Below are 20,957 nucleotides of genomic sequence, written 5' to 3' on the forward strand. Positions count from 1 at the left end.
TTTCCAATAAATTTAACCATTTTATCAAAAAAAAAAAAACTGAACAGTCAATTCTCAGAAGACGAAATACAAATGGCCAACAAATACATAAAAGAGGTTCCACTTCCCTAGGTGTCACAGATATGCAAATGAAAACTACATTGGGACATCTACTCACACTAGTCAGAATGATGAGCATCAAGAACACAAATAACGAATGCTGAGGGCGGGGAGGGGGAAGGTGCCTCATCCACTGTGGGTGGAACTGGAAATTAGCACAGCCACTCTGGAAAGTGTGAGAAGATTCCTCAAAAGACCAACGGAACCCCAGGTGACCCAGCTATTCCATTCCTTGATATTTATCCTTCTCTAAAGCCAGAATACTGTAGGGACACAGCCACATCAAGGTTTATAACAGTGTCACTCACGAGAGCCACGTTTTTGGCACTAGCCCAGGAACACATCAGCAGGTGGATGGATTAAGAAAATGTAGGATATAACTGTGATTGCTATAACTTTTAGAATTATCTGGCAATACTAGGAATAAAACAAAAGTCATGAAAAAGTGTCTCCCTTTTTAAAAAGGTAGCTCTTGTGGCTGGGCTTTTGAATCCGGGGTAGAGGACTTGTCTAACATATGGGAGGCCCTGTGATTGATCCTGAGCACCACAAATAAATAAATAAATAAGGAAAACAAAGTTTTAAAGAAAATATATCTTTCAATTAAAAAATTAGCACTCTTTCCTCATGTACATATCTTTCTCTCTGTCAGAGAACTGGTTATCCCCTTCCAATTTTGCCTATTGGATCCACTTTTCCTTCAGCCAGAATACTACTCATGCTCAATTGTTGGTCATTCTCCACAAGATACACTCAGCAGTCTGTGGCCACATCATATTTAGGGTCAGTATCAACAGCCCCTAGTGTCATACACAAGTGCTCAGTCAGGTAATACACCCAAGGATTAACAGGAAGCGTGGAAAATGTTTTTTCTCCTGATTTTCATACATTCTACATGAAACTCTGTTGCCTTCTACGTGGGGTCTACATCAGGCATTAGGATTCCACTGGTTTCCCTTTTACCTGACAGAAGCCCATGGGGACTGATGAAAATGTCACTGTTCTTTAAGCAATTCTAGGATCAGCAGATCCCTTATTTATGGGCCCCCGGGATGGGCGTGTTGCTGGAACATGTGAAGCTGTAGGCCGCGCAAGTCCCCTGGCACTGAGAGTGCTGGACCAAGGACGAGGCAGAGCTTTGATGGATCCTTGATGTGGTAGACAGGAAAATTCTCTAAATCGGCCCCTAAACACTGACAGCCTGCAGCCCACTCCCACAGGTTAATCAGAAGGAAAGGGAGGACTGGACCCTGGAGTCAGTGACAGTCCACCCTCCTATCTGCTGACTCTGAAGCAGGTTCCTGCCCTTCAGCCTGAGAGTCTTCAGTCCACTGTGCCTCTGTCTGCTTCCAGGCTGTTATTTATACACTCTATCAGTCGGTTGCATGTGAAAAATCTACTTTGAAAACTCTTCAAATGCAAATAAATGAGAAAGAGTGGCTTTCTCAGGTCTCAGGGATTCAGCAGTGGGGTTATTTTGCAGCACTTGCCAAGGCGTCCTGTTGTGAGATCATGTGGAGGTCACAGGGCTCATGTTCTCTAAATGAGTCTAAAACTGATCAACACAATGAAACTTTGTACTACCAGTCACAATTTGTTTTTAGATCCAGTTGAGCTGATAACAAAAAAAGGTTAATGATTCTTTCAAATTGTTAATGATTCTTTTTGAATTTCCTTAAAGTAACACTGGGTTTAAAGTCCAATCTCACTATCTCCCACAAGGTCGAAAGGTGTGAACCTCAGCACCGGGCACAGAGAAATCATCATCATGACAGATGGCTACCTGTGGTTTGAAGGGTTACCTTTCCCTTCTATTGATTACAGCTATGAAGGCCTAAAAGAAGCATGTACTAAATTTGTGATAAAGGATGAAGATACAGTAATGGTGTCATACCCTAAGTCAGGTAAGGAAACTAGAAAGGAACTGTCCAGGAGAAAGGCAAGGGCTGTGTTCCTCACCTGCTCAGCAGATGGAGTTCATGACCTCTACAGCCAGTGAGCCCTGCTTGGGGGACAAAGGGGCAGTGCCCCAGGCCACCACCATTCAGACTAGGACACAGTGACATAAGTGCTCAGCAGGGATCAGCTAAGCTACTGCAGGAAGATACAGAAGTGAATCCTAATGACATCCAGGCATCTGTGTGGTGGCCTGGGAGAGAGGGTGGCAGAGAGTGACCAGCGAGCACTTAAGGGTGAAATACCAGCTCCATAGAAATGAAAGAGGGAGTGGGAGGCCACAGGGTGAAGAGGGGGATTTTAGAGCAGGAGGGTCAGCATGGACAAGGGCTGGGAATCAGACAGGAGCCTGAGAAATTCAAGGGACTGAAAGGACATGCATCATAAATCTATGTGGTGGGCCTGGGGGCAGGAGCATTGCAAACAGAGTGAGGATTGAGGCCAGTGTCCTTGGAAGGGGCACTGTGCTGGGAAGTCAAGGGAAAGGGGAACATATAAAACTGATCTCAACAAACAGCCAAGAGGTGGAAGAAACCTAAAATCCTTTCATAGATGAATGCATAACAAAATGTGATGTGTTAATACAATGGAATACGATTCACCCTTCACAAGGAAGAATTATCTGATACATTCTACAACATGAAGCAATCTTGAATGAGTCATGCTAAATGCAACATTTGGGGCACAAAGGGACAAATACTATAGGATTCCACTGGTGTGAAATACCTAGTGTTCATAAAAAAAGCATCATGGGTTCCAGAGACCAAATATGGAGTAACAAGGGAAATGATGTTAATAAGCTGAGAGTTTGAGTTTTTCAAGGATAAAAGTATCTGGACATTGTAAGAGCAAAATCAGGAATGTGCTTAACACTGCTTAGCACTACCCGTGTGCATGCTTAAAATGGGCAAAGTTTATGTTATGGTAAAGTTTATATTATGCATTTTACCATCATTTTTTGTTCTCAAGTCATGTTGAAATGAGTGACCATCACTTTTACTTTCTTATCTAGGAACCCACTGGTTGATTGAAATTCTCTGCCTGATCCACTCCAAAGGCGATACCACATGGATTCGATCTGTGTCCATCTGGGATCGTGTACCCTGGTTAGAGACAGATACAGGATACAAAATGTTAAAGGAGAGAGAGGGCCCACGGCTCCTGGCCTCTCACCTCCCCTTCCATCTCTTCCCTAAGTCTTTTTTCACTTCCAAGGCCAAGGTCAGTGCCTAATGTTTGATCAATGCTTTTTCCCTTTATCTACCTAGATAACCCCTGCAGATCTTGCTGGGGTTGTGCTCGCTGGGTAGGTTGGGTGAGACCTGGGATAATAGTTTAGGTTGATGTGACCACAACCAGACCACACTGAGTGCAAGAATGTGGGACATTGCATAGATTATTCTAGCCTGAATTCAGGTGTGAAGGGACTGGCTAAAGTCAGAATCTTAGAAAACTACAGTTCCTGTGTAACCTGAATTATAATTGCAAGAACACTAGAGTATCCCAGCTTTGCAGCTCTTTAAGACGTCAGCCTGTATTAATTCAATAAAAGCCTCCTGCCAGGTAGGTGGAAGCAGAGAGGTCAGTGTTGCCCACATGGGGAGCGGAGCACAGCACACATTGATAAAGCATGAATCCAGGGGCGGCTCAGGACTGGTGGCCAGCTATGTCTCCATGGCAGCCCAGGCCATGCCACTGTGTTTTGTGATTAGCAGCCACTGCAGCCTCCCTCTGGCTGACAGAGGGAGAAAACTATGGCACAGACCAGAGATATCCCAGATCTCTTGGTCAACAGACTCTTTGTAGAAAAATACCTTTGTAAAGTGTTTGTTGACTTCTAAACTTTTCCAGTTTTTTTTTTTAAACATCACCAAGAAATGTAGAATACTAATCTCCACTCTTGGAAATGTCATAAAGTATATAACAGTGAGCCTGCTCCAATAGACCCATATCCATGTCTCCTGTTGGGTTACTTTAACCCCTGTCCAATTCAACTGAGGTCTAAGGAGACCTACCCTCCAATAATAACACCAGGAAAGTTGGTGCAAATACAAAGTCAATTATGATGTTCAAGTACAAAATAGTGAGCGTGTGTGTTTGTGTGTGTGTTCACTAATCTTCAACACCAGCCTCTTAATATGTACATATGTACACAGTTAGGCAACTATCCCCCAACCAGACTAGAACATTCCTGCTGTCCAGACAGTTCCCAGGCTCGTTGACCCATCAGTGCCCACCACCTGAGGGAAACTCCCCCTGCACTTCAGCTGCAGATGGCTTTGGTGTATTCCTGAATTTTGTATAAGGAATTCGTGCTGCATGGATGTCCTGTCTGTGAGCCTCCTCCATGGCCTTGAGTGTGAGAATGACTGTGTGTTGCTATGAAGGTGAATATACCATCATTGATCAATTCATTCTGCTGTTAGTGATCATTATGGCAAAGCACACAAGTGCCTCACCAACACCATCTAGAACATTCCTGAAGGCTCCCATGTTGAGTAGCCTAATATCCGAGAATGAAGAGGCAAGGTCTTCCTCTTCTATTCCTATGACATGAGCATGTAATAGGAAAGTAAAAATGTGTATCTGAAGAATGAATGCTATAAATAATTCACTAACGGAATCCATTGATGTTCAGGAGATATTAAGTAAGAACTGCCTGGGTAAAGATCAAGATCAAGGTGGAAAAGGACCGATTGAGACTGATTTTTTCTTTCTCTCATTTTTCCTTCATGTAAGGTGATATATATCATGAGAAATCCCAAAGATGCCCTCGTGTCAGGTTACTATTATTGGACTATGACAAAATTTTCTAAGAAACCAGAGTCACTGGATCAATATTTTCAGTGGTTCCTCCAAGGCTACGGTGAGTCTCTGACCTACAGATCTGCGTCCACACTGCTCTCCTAATTGTGTGGCATAACTTTTCTGCTCTTTTCTGTGTACGTCCCATGTATGAGAGAAAACAGACAACCCTTGACTCTGTGAGCCTGCCTTCCTTCAATGAGCATGCTGGTCTCCAGTTCCATCCATTTTCACACCAATTTGTGTCTTCACACATGTACTTTGGATAATAATGTCCATCACATTCCACCATCATTTCTAACCCCAAGCACACTCCCTTCCCCTCTCAGCCCTCTTCCCTATCTGGAGTTTGTCTGTTCCTCCCATGCTCCCCCTCCTACCCCACTATGAATCAGCCTCCTTATATCAGAGAAAACATTCTGCATTTGATTTTGGGGACTGGCTAAATTCACTTAGCATTATCTTCTCTAACTCCATCCATTTATCTGCAAATGCCATGATTTTCTCTTTTATTGCTGAGTAATATTCCACTGTGAATATCAGAGAAAACATTCTGCATTTGATTTTGGGGACTGGCTAAGTTCACTTAGCATTATCTTCTCTAACTCCATCCATTTATCTGCAAATGCCATGATTTTCTCTTTTATTGCTGAGTAATATTCCACTGTGAGGTGTTAAAATTTTTGAGTTCTTTATACATTCTGGATATTAATCCCCTGTCAGAAGAGTAGCTGACAAAGATTTTCTCCCAATTTTTCAGCCCTATCGTGTCACCTTACCATTGCTGTAAAAAAGCTTTTTAGATGGATGCCATTCCTTTATCAATTCTTGGTTTTGTTTCATGAACATGAGGAGTCTTGTGGAGGACGTTGTGCCTGCACCTGTGTGTTGTAGTACAACCATTGTTTTCTACTAGTACTTATGGGGTTTAGGGTCAAATTCCTATTTGCTGATCCACTTTGAGTGGAATTTGTTGTAGCATTTAGCTTCATTCTTCTACATGTTTTCTTAGTACCATTTATTAAACAGACTGTGTTCTCTCCAATATTAGCTTTTGGTGTCTTTGTTATGAATCAGATGATTGTATCTGGATGATTTGTTTCTGTGTTTTCTAATCAATTGAACTTTATGTCTATTATTACATTTACAATTTTTTTTGTTATTATACCACTTTGGTATGATTTGAGACTGTGAAATAAGAATTTAAAATGTGATGCCTTCAGCACTGTTCATTTTGTGTGTGTGTGTGTGTGTGTGTGTGTTTTGGGATTAGACCCAGCACTTTGCAGCACTAGTCAAATGCTTTACCACTGATCATTATTCTTATTGCTGATAATGGCTTGGCATTTTTGTTTGTTATTATAATTTGGGGACTGTTTCTTCTATTTCTGTGAAGAATGTCATTGGTATTTGACGGGGATTGCATTAAATCTGTAGAGTTCTCTTGAAAATGTGGCACTGTTTAAATCCTGGTTATCCAAGAGCATGGTGGGGGTTTTCACATTCTAGTGTCTTCTTCAATTTCTTTCTTCAGTGTCCTGTCACATTCCTGGTTACTAAAACATGCAGGGTCACTCCAGGGGAACTGGGCCTCGCGAAATAACCGCACAAGAGACAGAGATACCTTTTTATTTTGGGGTCCTGTGACATCTCCTCTGACCTTAAGGGTCTGCAGAAAGAGAGAGAGAGAGAGAGAGAGAGAGAGAGAGAGAGAGCTCACGTGCTGACCTCTTTATTGAGGAGAAGCCATTCAAATGAGTCAAGGGGTCAGGATTCAGGGGTTGAGTCTAGCTTTGTGATGTCCACTGTCAGCAGGTTGACTGACATCTAGGAAGGCCACACCCAAGGGCAGAGCAAGAGAAGGGGACACACAAAGGGCGTTTCCATGGAACATTCTATCCCAAAGAGGGCAAGGGGTAATATCACAAAGGAACAGGTGAGCCTAGCTCGACCCCTGGGGCTGCAGGAAGCCACGCCTATGCAGGAAAACACATTTTGCAACTTCTGGTATTGGACCGCCATCTAGGGCCACTTTGAGGTGTCCAGATCACAGGAAGTGACCTACAGAGCCTCAACCAAACAGGGCAGGAAACTGCTGGTCACACAATGCAATGAACCCCACAGTGCTCTATAATTTGCATTTTAAGAAGTGTAGCTGCTCTTTGGGTAAAGTATATGCCAAAGGTTTTTTTTTGTTTTGTTTTGTTTTCTGTTTCTTTGAATTGATACCAGGTATTAATGATCTCATACGCAAATAATCACTGAGCCATATTCCCCTTCTGTTTTTACTTTTTATATAGATCAAGGGTCTCCTGAGGTCCTTAACTCTGCTAAATTGTACAGGCTGATTCTGAACTTGCCATCCTCCTGCCTCAGCCTCCCTAGCTCCTGGGATTACAGGCGTGCCCCACCACACCTGGCTACCTAAGTATTTTTTGAGACCATCGTGAGTCAAATTGTATTTTTGGTTTCTTCCTCAGCAGATTCATTATTATTATGGATTTTTCTATGATGATCTTGTATCTTCCTATTCTGCTGAATGTGGTTATCAGTTCTACAAGGGTTTGGGGGCAGCTTTAGGGGTCCTAAAACATAGCATCCTATCATCTGCAAACACTAATAATTTGGCTTCATTCTTTCCAACTTGTATTATTTTGAACCCCTTCTCTTGCATGACTTGTCGGATTAGAGTTTGCAAACTTATGTTTAATGAGTGGTGCGAGTGCACATCCTTGCCTTGATCCTGGTTTTAGGAGAAATGCTTCCAGTTTTCCCAGGTTAGCATGATGTTGGCTTTGGGTTTGTCACATGTAGCCTTTAGGATGCTCAGCCATGTTCTTCTCTCCAGGTAAAATCTACTGACCTGGTGAAATACATTTATGAATTTGCATATGGTGAACCAGACTTACATCCCTGGGATGAAATCAACGTGTCTTAAAGTATAATCCTAAAGTGTCAACACACCATGCCCTGTGTATAATCTTAATAGAATGTGCTAACATTTTAATAAGGTTTTGTATCTGTGTTCAGAGGAATATTGGGCTGTTGTTTACTTACATGATATCTTGTCTGCCATGGGTAAATATGCTACTGGTTTCATAGAATGAATTCAGAAATGTTCTCCTCTCTATTTCATCACCTTGTTTGAGGAGTATTTGTCAATTATACATGAATCAAGCTGTCAGGGTGTTAGAGTGACATGGATGGCACAGCCCTGTTTCAGCAGTGCGTCACCTGCACCCCTGTGCCTGCCCCACAGTGCCCTATGGATCATGGTTCGAGCACATTCGTGGCTGGATGTCCATGAGAGACAGGGAGAACGTCCTGCTGCTGAGTTATGAAGACCTGCAGAAGGTGAGCACCTGTCAGATCCAGCGCCCGCCAGCTCCTGACCATCCTTGCTCCCTCTAATGTCCGTGGTCCTAGTATCTGCTCTCCGACTTTCTGTAAATTGTAGCTCTTAAGGGTCACTAAGAGGAGATGAGTCCTTGGTCTCCATTGCCATTTCTTCATTGATCTGCCCCCAAATCCAGGCTCTTCTTTCATGTCTTCAAAGCTTTCCATCTGGCAACATCTCAAGGGCCCTTCCACACACCCAGGCAGAGGGCAACGGCTTATGCTAGCACCTGTGGCTGCCAAGGTTTCTGTGTGCAGGACCTACGATGCTCACAGAAACCTCGTCATCAGAAGGGACTGGGTAGAAAGCATTAATCCCAGAGTTGTGTCCACCTGCCTGGCTTCTCCCCTTGACTGGCCAGGTGAGATGAAGGAGAGATGTCACTTTGTGTAACTCTTGTGAGAGGTCAGGGGCTGGAGTAATCCCAATGGCTTACAGATGAAGCTCAGCACTGGTGGGCTGGGTGCCGGGTACAGCTGGGTAACAAAAATGACTTCTAATGACCTGTAGCACAGCGTGGCCACTATAAACAATGATAATCAATAATGCATTTCAAAATAGCAAGTGAAGAGGATTTTGAATGTTTTCAACTAAATCAATGATTTATGTCTACGTTTGTACATGTGCTACTTTACAGATTGGATCTTCACACATTGAATAGATACTCATTCTAACTTTATTTTTCTGTTATCGTAGAGGAATGGCACACTGACTTGCATATAAATGTCCACTTCTGGATGTGAGTTTAAGAGCACCAAATGTAATTAATACATTTAAATTACATAATAAATTAAGGTAATTTAAAATATCTAGAAATTTTTTCAGAATTGTGAAGCAATGTAAGAAAAAACCCTTTCTGTTTCTCCCTCCTTCTGTCACCCATAGCAGTCTCCTCTCCTCCTGATGTCATTCCTCTCCTCTCCCCCGTCCCCCAGCCCTCCTAACACCATTGTTCCTATCCTCCCTTCTCCACTGTGATTCCCTCTCATAGACTCGCTCTTTGTTGTTCACCTTTTAGGACCCAAGAAGCACCATAGAGGAGATCTGTCAATTCCTGGGAAAGAAGTTAAATCCAGAAGAACTGGACTCAGTCCTCAAAAATAGCTCCTTCCATGTCATGAAAGAAAACAAGATGTCCAATTTAGAAACGTTGCCTGAAACTCATGTTGATAAGGATTTCAAAATTACAAGAAAAGGTAAAAGCTCTGGTTTCAGAATGTGTGAGAATACTTGGAGGGAATTCTTGTGTTTCCCACCGGACCCTTAGGGTTAGGGTGTTTGAACATATTGACTTGAGTGATTCATAACCAAGGAAACCTCTCATGTGCCTTGTGGAAAGATGTTTCCACGGTTCTGGGAGGGGCTGCCGTCCCTGGAGACAGCCGATTCCTCCAGGGGAGGAGAGTGCGTCTTGGAGATGGTCATGTCTGGGCCACACCACTAGTGACTTACCATAGAGAACTGCCCTAAAGAAGAGATACACAGAGAATGAGCCAATAGGTGAAGGAGGGACTGGGTCATTTGTTATGAGACATTGGAAGGCCTCCTTCCTGTGAAGAAAGATGAATTATATCTACACCTTCAGTTTCATGTCTATTGAAAATGTCTACTGCATGTACTCACAGAACCAGTTTTTCCAAAATTCCCCCAGTTCACATGTATCTGAAATGGCAATCCATGGATATTTATACTAAATGCTTCACAAGATATTCAAAAGATCAGAATTCTTGTCACAGAGTGAGGCTGGAGCACAGAGCCATAAAACAGGAGTGGGCTAGGGGTGTACCTCAGGGGGAGACCCATGCCTAGCAGAAGAAGTCAAGAAAGCTTGTTCTAATGACAAATGTATCAATGAACATGGGCGTAAGAATCAGTGGTTATAGGATAACAATTACATATTAGTATATTACTCATTCTTTTTTGTTTTAAATAACTGAGAGTGGAATGCATTACGATTCTTATTACACATTTACAGCACAAGTTTTCATATCTCTGGTTGTATATAAAGTATGTTCACACCAATTTGTGTCTTCATACACATGCTGTGGATAATGATATCTACAAATTCCATGGTCATTTTAATCATTTCAAAAATTATTTCTTAAACATTTACTGTGTCATTCCTTGAAGTACTAAATCTTATATAGTCTATAAATTTTTTAGATGTCCTAATATTTGAGAAATGCATACCATATAAACATTCAAAAAAGAAATACATAGAACATATCATTTTGGTCATTGCTGTGAAGTCAGCAAGGATGGATTTGTGTGGTTAGAACTGAGAGCCCCACTGAGTCACTGCACTGGAGTCAACAGTTGAGTTAGGCTAACAGACATGGCATAATGTGTCTGCTAGGACAGCACTCTGGTGAGGAGCAGGAAAGGTAAACACCCTGAGGAGGGGGCAGCCTGGCAAGCTTGAGGCTGAATCAGAAGACTGTGTCATGGAGCAGAGAGAGCCAATGGGCAGTCCCAGGATGGAGTCCGAATCAACAAGGAACCTACACCTAGAGCCTCAACATCACCAGGGAACTTGGCTGAAGGAGACTGGAAATCTGGGGAGACATGAGCCAGAAGTGACTGGAGCCACTGACTCTGCCAATGGATCCACATGGTGCCATGTGCAGAAGAACTTCTCACAGAGAAAAGTTAAAGCACAACACTAGTTGTGACCTGCTCTGATCACCAGGTCAGAAATTTTGTTGTCTTGCATCAAAGTGCTCAAACTCAAGTGGTCAGAATTAGTTATAGTCCAGATCTTCTGATTTATACCCAGCCTCACTGTGTTTGGATTCTATACAGATTGCTTTGAAAATGGAGGGAAGTCAGGACACACTTTCCAGGCAGATAGAGGTGGAAATGCGCATGGTGTCCAGGCAGGAGAAGGCCTCACCAATGACCCAGGGGTTACTCTGCTGTCTTGACAGAGCAGGGAGGAGGTCGTCATCTTATGCCCTATCCCTAGATCTGATCTGCGTCTACTTCATGTTTTCCAGGCATCTGTGGGGACTGGAAGAATCACCTCACAGGGGCCCAAGCTGAAGCCTTTGATAAAGTTTACCAGGAGAAGATGTTGGGTTTCCCCAAAGAGCTGTTCCCATGGGAGTAGTGTCCAAAAATTCTGGATCTTTTATGGATACTGACATTGTTTCCTGTCTTGGGATATTTACAGGATTGGGAGGTTCTTAATATAAAAACCATTTCTATGAGAAAAGGAAGGAAAAGATAGAATAACATAAAGAACCAATGAAATGTAAAACAATAGATGAGCAAAAGGAAGTCTAGTCGGTCAGAGGAAGGAGAATGGGTAAGGGGGTGCCCAACAGAGAAAGAGGGATCATGACATAAAATTGATTGCATGGATGACTTTTTATGGAAGAACTCAACACTATGTATAACAATACAGCTGTGTCAAAAAAAAAACCTAATTTGCCATTCTGCTTACTTGAATTATATGTTTTTCTTCTCTAATCACTTGCCTGTTGAAAACTACTAGAATTTCCTTAGTTACTTCACCACATCCTATCTTTTGTATAATCTTCCTAATATTTCAAACACATAGAGGCCTACAAAAATAAAATGGATATCCCACCATTATGTCTCATTTTTAAAACAGAAATAAAACATAGAACCTTTTGAGGTGCCTTTCTATTACTTGTGTCTCCTGAATTTATTATGATGATGATCTGGAAGAGTGTAATTTCCAACACAGATTTATTTTCATTCCCAGTGGTTTTAACAGCATAAAAAAACATATGTAAATGGACCTGAAACAAAAGGATAATTTGACCTCAATGTACCCAAGTTATCTCATCCTGAATAAAGTAAAATAAATACAGCAAAATAAAGTGAAGTAAGACAATGAGGAGGAGACCACCAAGAGACTGCCTCATGTAACAGCAAAAGGGTTTATTTGGGGACCAGCATGCTGGGGCTCAGAGCTCACTAGAGCAAAGAGAGATAGAGCCCTGAGAACAGCTTAAGCAGAGCTTATATACTTTCCTTGGAGAGGGCAGGGAGGGAAGTTCATTGACGGGTCAGGGCGAGTGGGCAGTTTGCCTGCAACCGAGTGAGGGAGTACATTCTGCAGTTTGGCAATTGGGGACAGCACATTCTGGGAACAAGATTAGCAAACAGTTCTCAGGATTTCAACAGTGTTTTGTTAAGCATACAGAAAAACGGAGTGACAAGTACCTATTTTATTAACCTTTCATTCCCCACTTCTTCTTCTTCTGGCTACTTTTAATCATAAAAGTGATCATTGGGGGGTGTCACATTCCGTGTCTGCTAGTGGGGTATATTGTTGTCTGATTACCATAAGTTTGACTTGTCTAATTTGGGCTTGGAGAAAGGAAACTACACGGTTGAGCAAACAGGGTCCTAGTGTTGGCAACAATATAAGAATTATTAAAGGACCGGCAGGGCTGATAAAAGCGTAGTTAACCAGGGGGACTGTGTGAACCAAGACTCATACCACCCTTTTTGGGCCTCTCTCTCTCGCTGACGCTCTTTAAGGCCTCTTTTTAATTTACTCATAGATTTTCTATAACTCCAGTATGGTCGGCATAAAACAACATTTTTTCCTCAATGCAGCACAAAGGCCCTCTTCTCTCATGAAGAGGAGGTCCAACCCTCGCCTGTTCTGTAAAACAACTTCAGAGAGAGAGGTTAAAGATTCCTGCAAAGCTGTGATGGAGGTTTCTAATATCTTTAAGCAGGCCTCGGGAGCGCCACCTACAGGTCTCTGGTTCTGGTGCCTGCTGCCCACTCCCAGCCCAGTCCTGCTTCCCTCCCTCTCTTCCTTCAGCACCTGGGCTCCCTCTCTTGGCCTTGTGGTGAGAGCCTCCAATCTTCCTTGGCTTCCTAGCTGAAGAACCTCAATCCTTCTCATTCCCCAAGAGCTTGGCCTCAAATTCTGGGCCCTTTTGAGAGTGAAGTCAATGAATTTATTCCAGTGATCGTTCTGTTTTCAAGTAGTGATGAGTTTCCTTCTTTAAGAACTTCTAATGTGCTGATTATCTGGGCTTGGTGTAGCTTTTTCCTTTGTCTTGTACCTGTGTGGTCCAGGATGTGATCAGAGGCCTGATGGCAGTCTTCATTGTTAGTTCAGGCTCCTCTTACAGCCACTCACTGTATCCAAGCTCTGAATATGGACAACTAAGAGGTAGCACCATGGAGAATGTCTTGCTTTATGCAATTTGCCTGCTGTGTCTTCCATGGCATTTATTTTTGGTAAAATTAAACAAGCAGTAAACCCTTTCCTTCGTGATGTTGATAGGTCAGTACTTTGGACTGACTAAAAGGAATGACCCATGAATTCCTGAATTATCATAGCTACATTCATATTCATTCTCTCTCTCTCTCTCTCTCTCTCTCTCTCTCTCTCTCTCTCTCTCTCTTTCTCTCTCTCTCTTTCTCTCCCTCCCTCCCTCCAACCATGTCCCCCTCTCTCCCATCTCTAGCCCCTCTCCTCCCTCCCTACCTCCCTCCATCCTCTCTCTCCGTTCCCTCTTCCCCTCTCTCTGGATTTACATAGCCACAATCTGAATAAGTTCCCCCACTGTTGAGAACAAAGGCAAGTATTACCCCAATTACCTCAAACTCTGACCCTTTCAACAGAAGGATATTATGCAGAAACCTATAGAACTAATGTTAGAAACAGGTAAAAGCACTAAAATTCATCATAAATGAAGATGCGATTCAAAGGACTGCCACCATATTCACAATCATCAAACTTAAGAAGGAATATAAACATAGTGATGCAAGAAGAAAAGAAAACTATGTTTAAAAATAAACACCCTTTTAGAAAGTGATTATATATAGATTACAGGCAATGAAATGATTGCAATTTCTAAAAAAGAACCCAAAGTTTCTCAACAAGAGAAAATTCATAAGATAACAAAGATAATGCATTCCACTATTTTCATGTATGAAAGAAGTAAAAAAAAAAGATCTTATCCTGATATATCCATAGAGCCAACATTAAAGGGAAACATTTACCCTGAATAGTCAATGCTGATTCATATCCAAGTAAAAGTATGTATCTTGAAGCACCTGAGAACTCTAAGCTTTCCCAAAGGACAAAGTTATAAATAACCCTTACTTCTAACTTCTAACTAATTGGACACATATGGTGCATTACTGTTGACTATATGGCACACTGTGCCATGGAACACCAGGACATATTTCTCCAGTCTACCTGTAAAACCATACCCACTGACCAAACTTCCTCGTCCTCTGCTCCTTACCATCCCTGTGTCTGTTAAGCACCACTCTGCTGTTCCGATGTCATCTTTTCTATATGCCATTACATGTGTAGTATGGGCTTTTCTGTGACTGATTGATGTCACTTATAATGTCCTGCATGTCCATCCATGCTGCCATAAGAAATAGCATTGCATGCCTTTCTCTTAGACTGACCAGATTGCATTACTTATATGTGTCACACTCTATTTTTCCATTCAACACTTAACAGACATTTAGCTACCAATTTTATCAGATTATCGAATATGTCACACCAACACTCATTGGCAGAAAAATATGAGGGAAATGCTATGAAACTATTCATATAAGTGTGTGCACCAATAATTTTTTAACATTTATTTTTTAGTTGTAGTTGGACACAATATCTTTATTTTATCTATTGATTTTTATGTGGTGCTGAGGACCGAGCCCAGGGCCTCACACATGCTCCATGAGTGCTCTACCACTGAGCCAACCCTACCTCTGCACCAACAACTCTATACTCAGCCAAGCTGTCCATCCAGTATAAAGGGTCCAGACAAAATTATACACAATATAAATCTCAGTAATTGTTCTCACATGCTTTTCTGGAGGAATCTACTAGGCATCAACACACTGTTCACTCTCCATAAATAAAATACAGTTTTACCTGGATAGATACCAAGACCCACAAAAAAAAATCAGTAAATTCTGTCCACACAACGACAATGTCATAAGACTTAGCTCATGCCAGAATAAGATGACGTGAAATTTTGATCCCCAACACATATTTACCAGCAGGAAGAACTTAGAATGTTTGATTAACTTTTAGGGCAAAGTTTATCCATCAATAAATTGCATTCATACATTTGCATGCTGTATGAAGTTTGGGGGTTTTGTTTTTTAGTAGAAGAATCATTGCACAATGTTCATTTTATTGTTATTGGTTGTAGTAATAGGAGCAAGATTGCCAACAATGCTAAATAAACCATTTTCTTAGCACTCAGTATGTGCTAGATATTGTTTTATTGCTTGAAACATTATATCATGTATAGTACAACCAATTTATGAGTAAGTTTCTATTGTAATTGCTTTATGTAAAGGAAAGCAGGGCACAAAGCAGTGTTCACTGTACAGTAAATATAGAAGCTAACCGTTGAACCCAGAGAGATGACCACAGAGAGAGGATCTGTAAAATTAGTAATTAAAATTATGATATTACTCAGTGGCAGAAGTGACAATCAAATTCTGTTTCATTAAAACAGCATCACAGGGATTTCTATCAAACTAAACATAGTATAAACAAAATATGTGTATTTGTTTAAGTATTTCCATGAGCAATTGGAAAACCTTCCCACATCGCGAACATAAAGGCATTGGAAAGAGTTATCCAAGCAGCCCACACAGAGGGATCTATTGTGCATTAGGATTGCACAGAATACTTGGGCTTGTGGTGATGTCTTCATGCATGCGCAGAGCGTAATGAGGTCTGCTTCACTGCTGGACCAAGCTTTCCCCTTCCACCCACTCCTCCCTTCTGTGATTCATTCCCAAGACTCTCCTGTCTCTTTCATTTACCTTTGTACTGTCTCTGCTATTTTCTTTTTTCTTTCAACCTTCTACATATGATATGAAATATATGACCATTGTCTTTCTAAGTCTGTCTTATTATACTTAAAAAATGTTTTCCATTTTTATCCATTTTCCTGCAAACGGCATATCTTTGTTCCTCTTTATGGTTGAACAAAGCTTCCTGATGAATGTATACCACATTTATTACGCACTCGTCAGTTGAAAAATTGATTCCCTTAACTCACTGGAATAAACGTGGGTGTGCATGTACTTGGTATAGTATAATTACTGGAATTCTTCTGAATAATACCACAGATAGAGCTGGGGAATGTAGTGGTACCTTTCCTAGTGTTTGATGAATCTCCAGTCCTATCCTCATACGGGTTGTGCTAACTTCTAATTGCACCAACAGTGCCTAAGTTTCCCTTCTCCCATGCCTTCACCAGAATTTATTATTATTATTGATACTTAACATTCTAAGTGAAGATAAATTCTTATTGGTTTTTATTTGCATTACATTGATTGATAAGAATATTGAATATTGTTTCATATATTTGTGGGCCATCTGTATTTCTTCTAGTGGAAAATGTTATTTGCCCATGTATTGATTGGCATAATCGTGGTTTTTTAAAATAATTAATTGATTATAAGAATTGTAATGCATTCCACTGTCATGTATTTAAATAATAATTCTGCTTCTGGGTTAAGTTTTTTTTTTTTTTTTTTTTAGTTCTTATTACATTCTGTCAGAAGAGTAGCTGGCAAAGATCTTCTCCCATTCTTTAGTATCTTACTTCACATACTTGCTTGCATTGCTGTGCGGAATCTTTTAATTTGGTATCTTTCTGTTAATCTTTGTTCTATTTTCTAAATTTTAGGTGTATTATTGAGGAAGTCAATGCCTGCCACTATATGTCAGAGTCATGGCCCCATGCCCTTTTTTGGCAGTTAAAAAGTTTCTGTTCAAATTCAAGGTCTTCAACACCTCGAAATGGGAGACCAATACTATATAGCTCAGCTGCATGTCCCCCAAATTAGCGAATTTCACATCAAACTCAAAGCAGGCAGTGGCAAAAAAATTTATTTAAATATTACATTTATTACAAGATTATTGGAGAAATATTTGGTATCACCCATAACTGGCCAATAAGTTACCAGTCAATACTAAAGGTACAACCTAGGACACCTCCTACCTTTGTTTTTCTCATGCTTCCAGACACTGCTTTAAATGTGGGAGAATTGGTGAGGGACAAACCCAGGGTCATTTACAGCAGAACAGGTGACTCAACTGTGTCCCAAGTCTCAATTTAATTCGGAACGACTCTATACATGTCAGCTCACATAAAACCATCTCTTAATGCTGAGTAGAAATGAGAGTCTATGAATATATTGCACCATTCACCATTTATGTAAGTATTAAAAGTTTTATTCATACCACTTTTGATTGATGCTGTAACACACACCAGGAATTAAAACAAATGTACGTTGGAAATTATACTCCTCTACATCATCATCATCATCATCATAAATGCTGGTGATACATGTGACAGAAAAGGAACCTTAACTACTACTGTATTGTATTTCTTCATTTAAATGTAGACACCTTGGTGGGTAATATTCATATTATGTTTGTAAGCATCTGTGTGTCTGAAATACTACAAAGACTATTTTAAGGGCTAGGATGTCATGAAGTGAATATTGAAGTCCCAGTAATTTTTACAAGCAAGTGATCAGAGAAACAAGAATGTATGATTCAAGACTCCAGAATGAAGAAGCACATTTTTAATTTTTTGTCACAGCTTTGTACGTTTACATATGTTGGGTTCATTTGGAAAAACTCCTTGGTGCATGGGAATCCATTTTAGTGCATGATCCCACTTTCCCCGCCAGGACCCTCCCTCTCCCATTGTCCTTTCTCTATAGGACTAGACTTCCTTTTTCTCATCTATCATTTTATATTTCACTGGCTTTTTTTTTTAAAGAGAGAGTGAGAGAGGAGAGAAAGAGAGAGAGAGAGAGAGAGATAATTTTTAATATTTATTTTTTAGTTCTCGACAGACACAACATCTTTGTTGGTATGTGGTGCTGAGGATCGAACCCGGGCCGCACACATGCCAGGCAAGCGCGCTACCGCTTGAGCCACATCCCCAGCCCTATTTCACTGGCTTTTTATGTTACCTAACCTTTCTTCCTTCCTCGTTTTAGAAATGTGTTTTATCTTAAGAACCATCAAGATATATACATATCCCAGGAGAGGAAAACCATCACAGTGACCATGGAAGATCCTGGATCTGTTAGGATGGGAACAGCCCTTTGGGGAAACCCGCCATCTTCTCCTGGTAAACTTTATCAAAGGCTTCAGCTTGGGCCACTGTGAGGTGATTCTTCCAGTCCCCACAGAGGCCTGGAAAACATGAAGTAGACGCAGATCAGATCTAGGAATAGGTCTTAAGACGGCGACCTCCTCCCTGCTCTGTCAAGACAGCAGAGTGACCCCTGGGTCATTGGTGAGGCCTTCTCCTGCCTGGACACCATGCGCATTTCCCCTTCTACCTGTCTGAAAAGTGTGTCCTGACTGCCCTGCTCTCCCAAACCATCCTGCACAGAATCCACAAGCAGCGATGTTGTGTATAAAATCAGAACATCTGGAATATAACTAAGGCTGACCACTTCTCTTTGTAGCACTTTGGCTCAAGCTAAAAGAATTTCTGAGCTGTGTGATGAGAGCAGGTCACACATAGTCTCTCTGCTTTTGGCCAATCCCTGTGAGAAGTTCTTCTGCACGTGGCACCATGTGGATCCATTCCCAGAGCCCGTGGCTCCAGTCCCTTGTGGCTCAGAGTCTCCCAGGACGTTCAGTCTCCTTCAGCCAAGTTCCCCGGTGCTTTGAGGCTCTAGGTGTAGGGTCCTTGTTGGTTGGGACTCCATCTTTGGGACTTCCCATTTGTTCTCAGCTCCATGACACAGTCTTCTGATTGAGCTTCAGACATGCCAGGCTGCCCCCTCCTCAGGGTGTTTACCTTTCCTGCTCCTTACCCCAGAGTGCTGTCCGAGCAGACACCTCCACCTCTGTCCATTGGCCTCACTCATATGTTTACTCCAGTGCAGTGACTCAGTGGGGCTCTCAGCTCAGAACCCTACATCTCCATCCTCGTTCATAGCAATGATCAAACATGATTCATTCTGTGTACTTCCTTTTTTAAATAGTTAATTTTTTTAGTTATAAGTGGACATGATATCTTTATTTTATTTTTATGTGGTGCTGAGGAAGGAACCCAGTGCCTCAGGCATGCTAGACGAGCACATTCCCTCTGAGCCACCATCCCAGCCCCTGTACTTCCTTTCTGAATGTGCATAAGGTATGCATTTCTGAGATATCAGGATATGAAATCATTTTTACAAATTACCTAAGAATCAGTACTTAATGGAATGACATAGTATTTGCTCAATAACAAATGTTTGAAGGATAAATAAAGAAAGAGTAATATACTAGCATAATACCCTGTTTTCCAGACAAGGATTTTTTAAAAAAAAAAGCATTGGAGGGGTTACTGAGTGGTGGGTGGATGGAAAGCTAAAGATATGGACGTAAGCCATACCCTTTACTTATGTGGTCACAGTATTATAGACATAAATTAAATTTGACCTACCAGCCCAAACTAATTAATTAATGAAATATTTAATGACATCTAAACTAATATACACCTATAAACAATACACCCAAATGTGGGAGACCAACCTTGCACATATTAAGTCACACTCCCCAGCTGGGTGCTGAGGTGCTCAGTCACAGAAATATGGCAAAGCTTTCCTCACCCTTCTTGGGTTCCAGGGTCAGTGTCTGGTGCATGGGTGTGTCTTGCTACAGCCCCATGGGTGAAGCTACGCTCACCTGTTCCTTTGTGATATTACCCCTTGCCCTGTTTAGGATAGAATCTTCCATGGAAGTGCCTTGTGTGTGTCCCCTCCTCTTACTGTGCCCTTGGGTGTGGCCTACCCAGGTGTCAGTCAACCTGCTGACAGTGGACATCATGAAGACAGACTCAGCCCCCTGACACCTGACCACTTACCTCATTTGAATAGCTTTTCCTCAATACAAGAGGTCAGTGTGTGCTCTCGCTCTCTCGCTTCCTGTGGACCCTTAGGGTCAGAGGAGCGGTCACAGCAACCTCAATGAAAAAGGTATTTGTGGGGCTGGGGATGTGGCTCAAGCGGTAGCGAGCTCGTCTGGCATGCGTGCTGCCCAGGTTCGATCATCAGCACCACATACAAAGATGGTGTGTCTGCCAAAAACTAAAAAATAAATATTAAAAAAATTCTCTCTCTCTCTCTCTCTCTCTCTCTCTCTCTCTTAAAAAAAAAAAGAAGAGGGGCTGGGCTGACCGTGAGGCCAGCACCAGAATGGGAAGAAGTGCCCTGGGCTCAGATGAGGAGGAGCAGGTGAAGAGCTGGGGACAGTTCAGAGGAGAGAGCAGCCACTGACAGCCTGCGGGAGCCCTGCTCCCTGTCCATCAAGACTCTCCCAGAGTTCAAATCCCACCTCCACCATGCTTTCCTTCTGAGACCTTAGCTGGGCCTCTCCATAGTTTAGAGCTGCAGTTTCCTCATCTGCCAAGCGTTTGTAATACTCCTCTTTAGGAATCGGTGTGATATAATCGATCCTCCATCAGGCCTCTGTCCGGGGCCAGCGCAGTGGTGCCAAAGCACATTCTTCAGATTTTGTATTCTCCTTCCTAGACCCCTGCAAAGAATGTGCCAGTAACATCTTCACTTTTCAGAAAGGTTTGATGGTGAAGCCACCTGCCTAAGGTCACGTGGCTGACAAATGGAAGCACTGCGGGTCAACTTGTATCCCGCTCCTCACCCAACATGGACAACTAGCTGCTCCCACTCCCCAGTCACTGCG

General features: G+C 41.9%; 1 protein-coding gene across 10 annotated transcripts in view; it reads left to right on the plus strand.

Moving 5' to 3' along the window:
• Nucleotides 1–20,545, plus strand: part of LOC144250434 (sulfotransferase 2A1-like) — a 37,824-nt gene extending 17,279 nt beyond the window's left edge. For 5 of the 10 annotated variants that reach the window (XM_077793265.1, XM_077793260.1, XM_077793259.1 and 2 more), the window contains 6 exons: nt 1,822–2,003; nt 3,068–3,276; nt 4,795–4,921; nt 8,120–8,214; nt 9,276–9,453; nt 11,254–11,911. In XM_077793265.1, coding sequence (XP_077649391.1) covers nt 1,868–2,003; nt 3,068–3,276; nt 4,795–4,921; nt 8,120–8,214; nt 9,276–9,453; nt 11,254–11,366 — 858 coding nt within the window. In that variant the 5' untranslated portion in view covers nt 1,822–1,867 and the 3' untranslated portion in view covers nt 11,367–11,911. Of the gene's footprint in view, nt 1–1,821; nt 2,004–3,067; nt 3,277–4,794; nt 4,922–8,119; nt 8,215–9,275; nt 9,454–10,613; nt 11,912–20,416 lie in introns of those variants that run through there. The other 5 variants (XM_077793268.1, XM_077793267.1, XM_077793266.1 and 2 more) reach the window with 3 other exon arrangements.
• Nucleotides 20,546–20,957: the final 412 nt, after the last annotated feature.

This window comes from Urocitellus parryii, chromosome 15 (genome assembly GCF_045843805.1).
Source record: "Urocitellus parryii isolate mUroPar1 chromosome 15, mUroPar1.hap1, whole genome shotgun sequence".
Classification (NCBI taxonomy): Eukaryota; Metazoa; Chordata; class Mammalia; order Rodentia; family Sciuridae; genus Urocitellus; species Urocitellus parryii.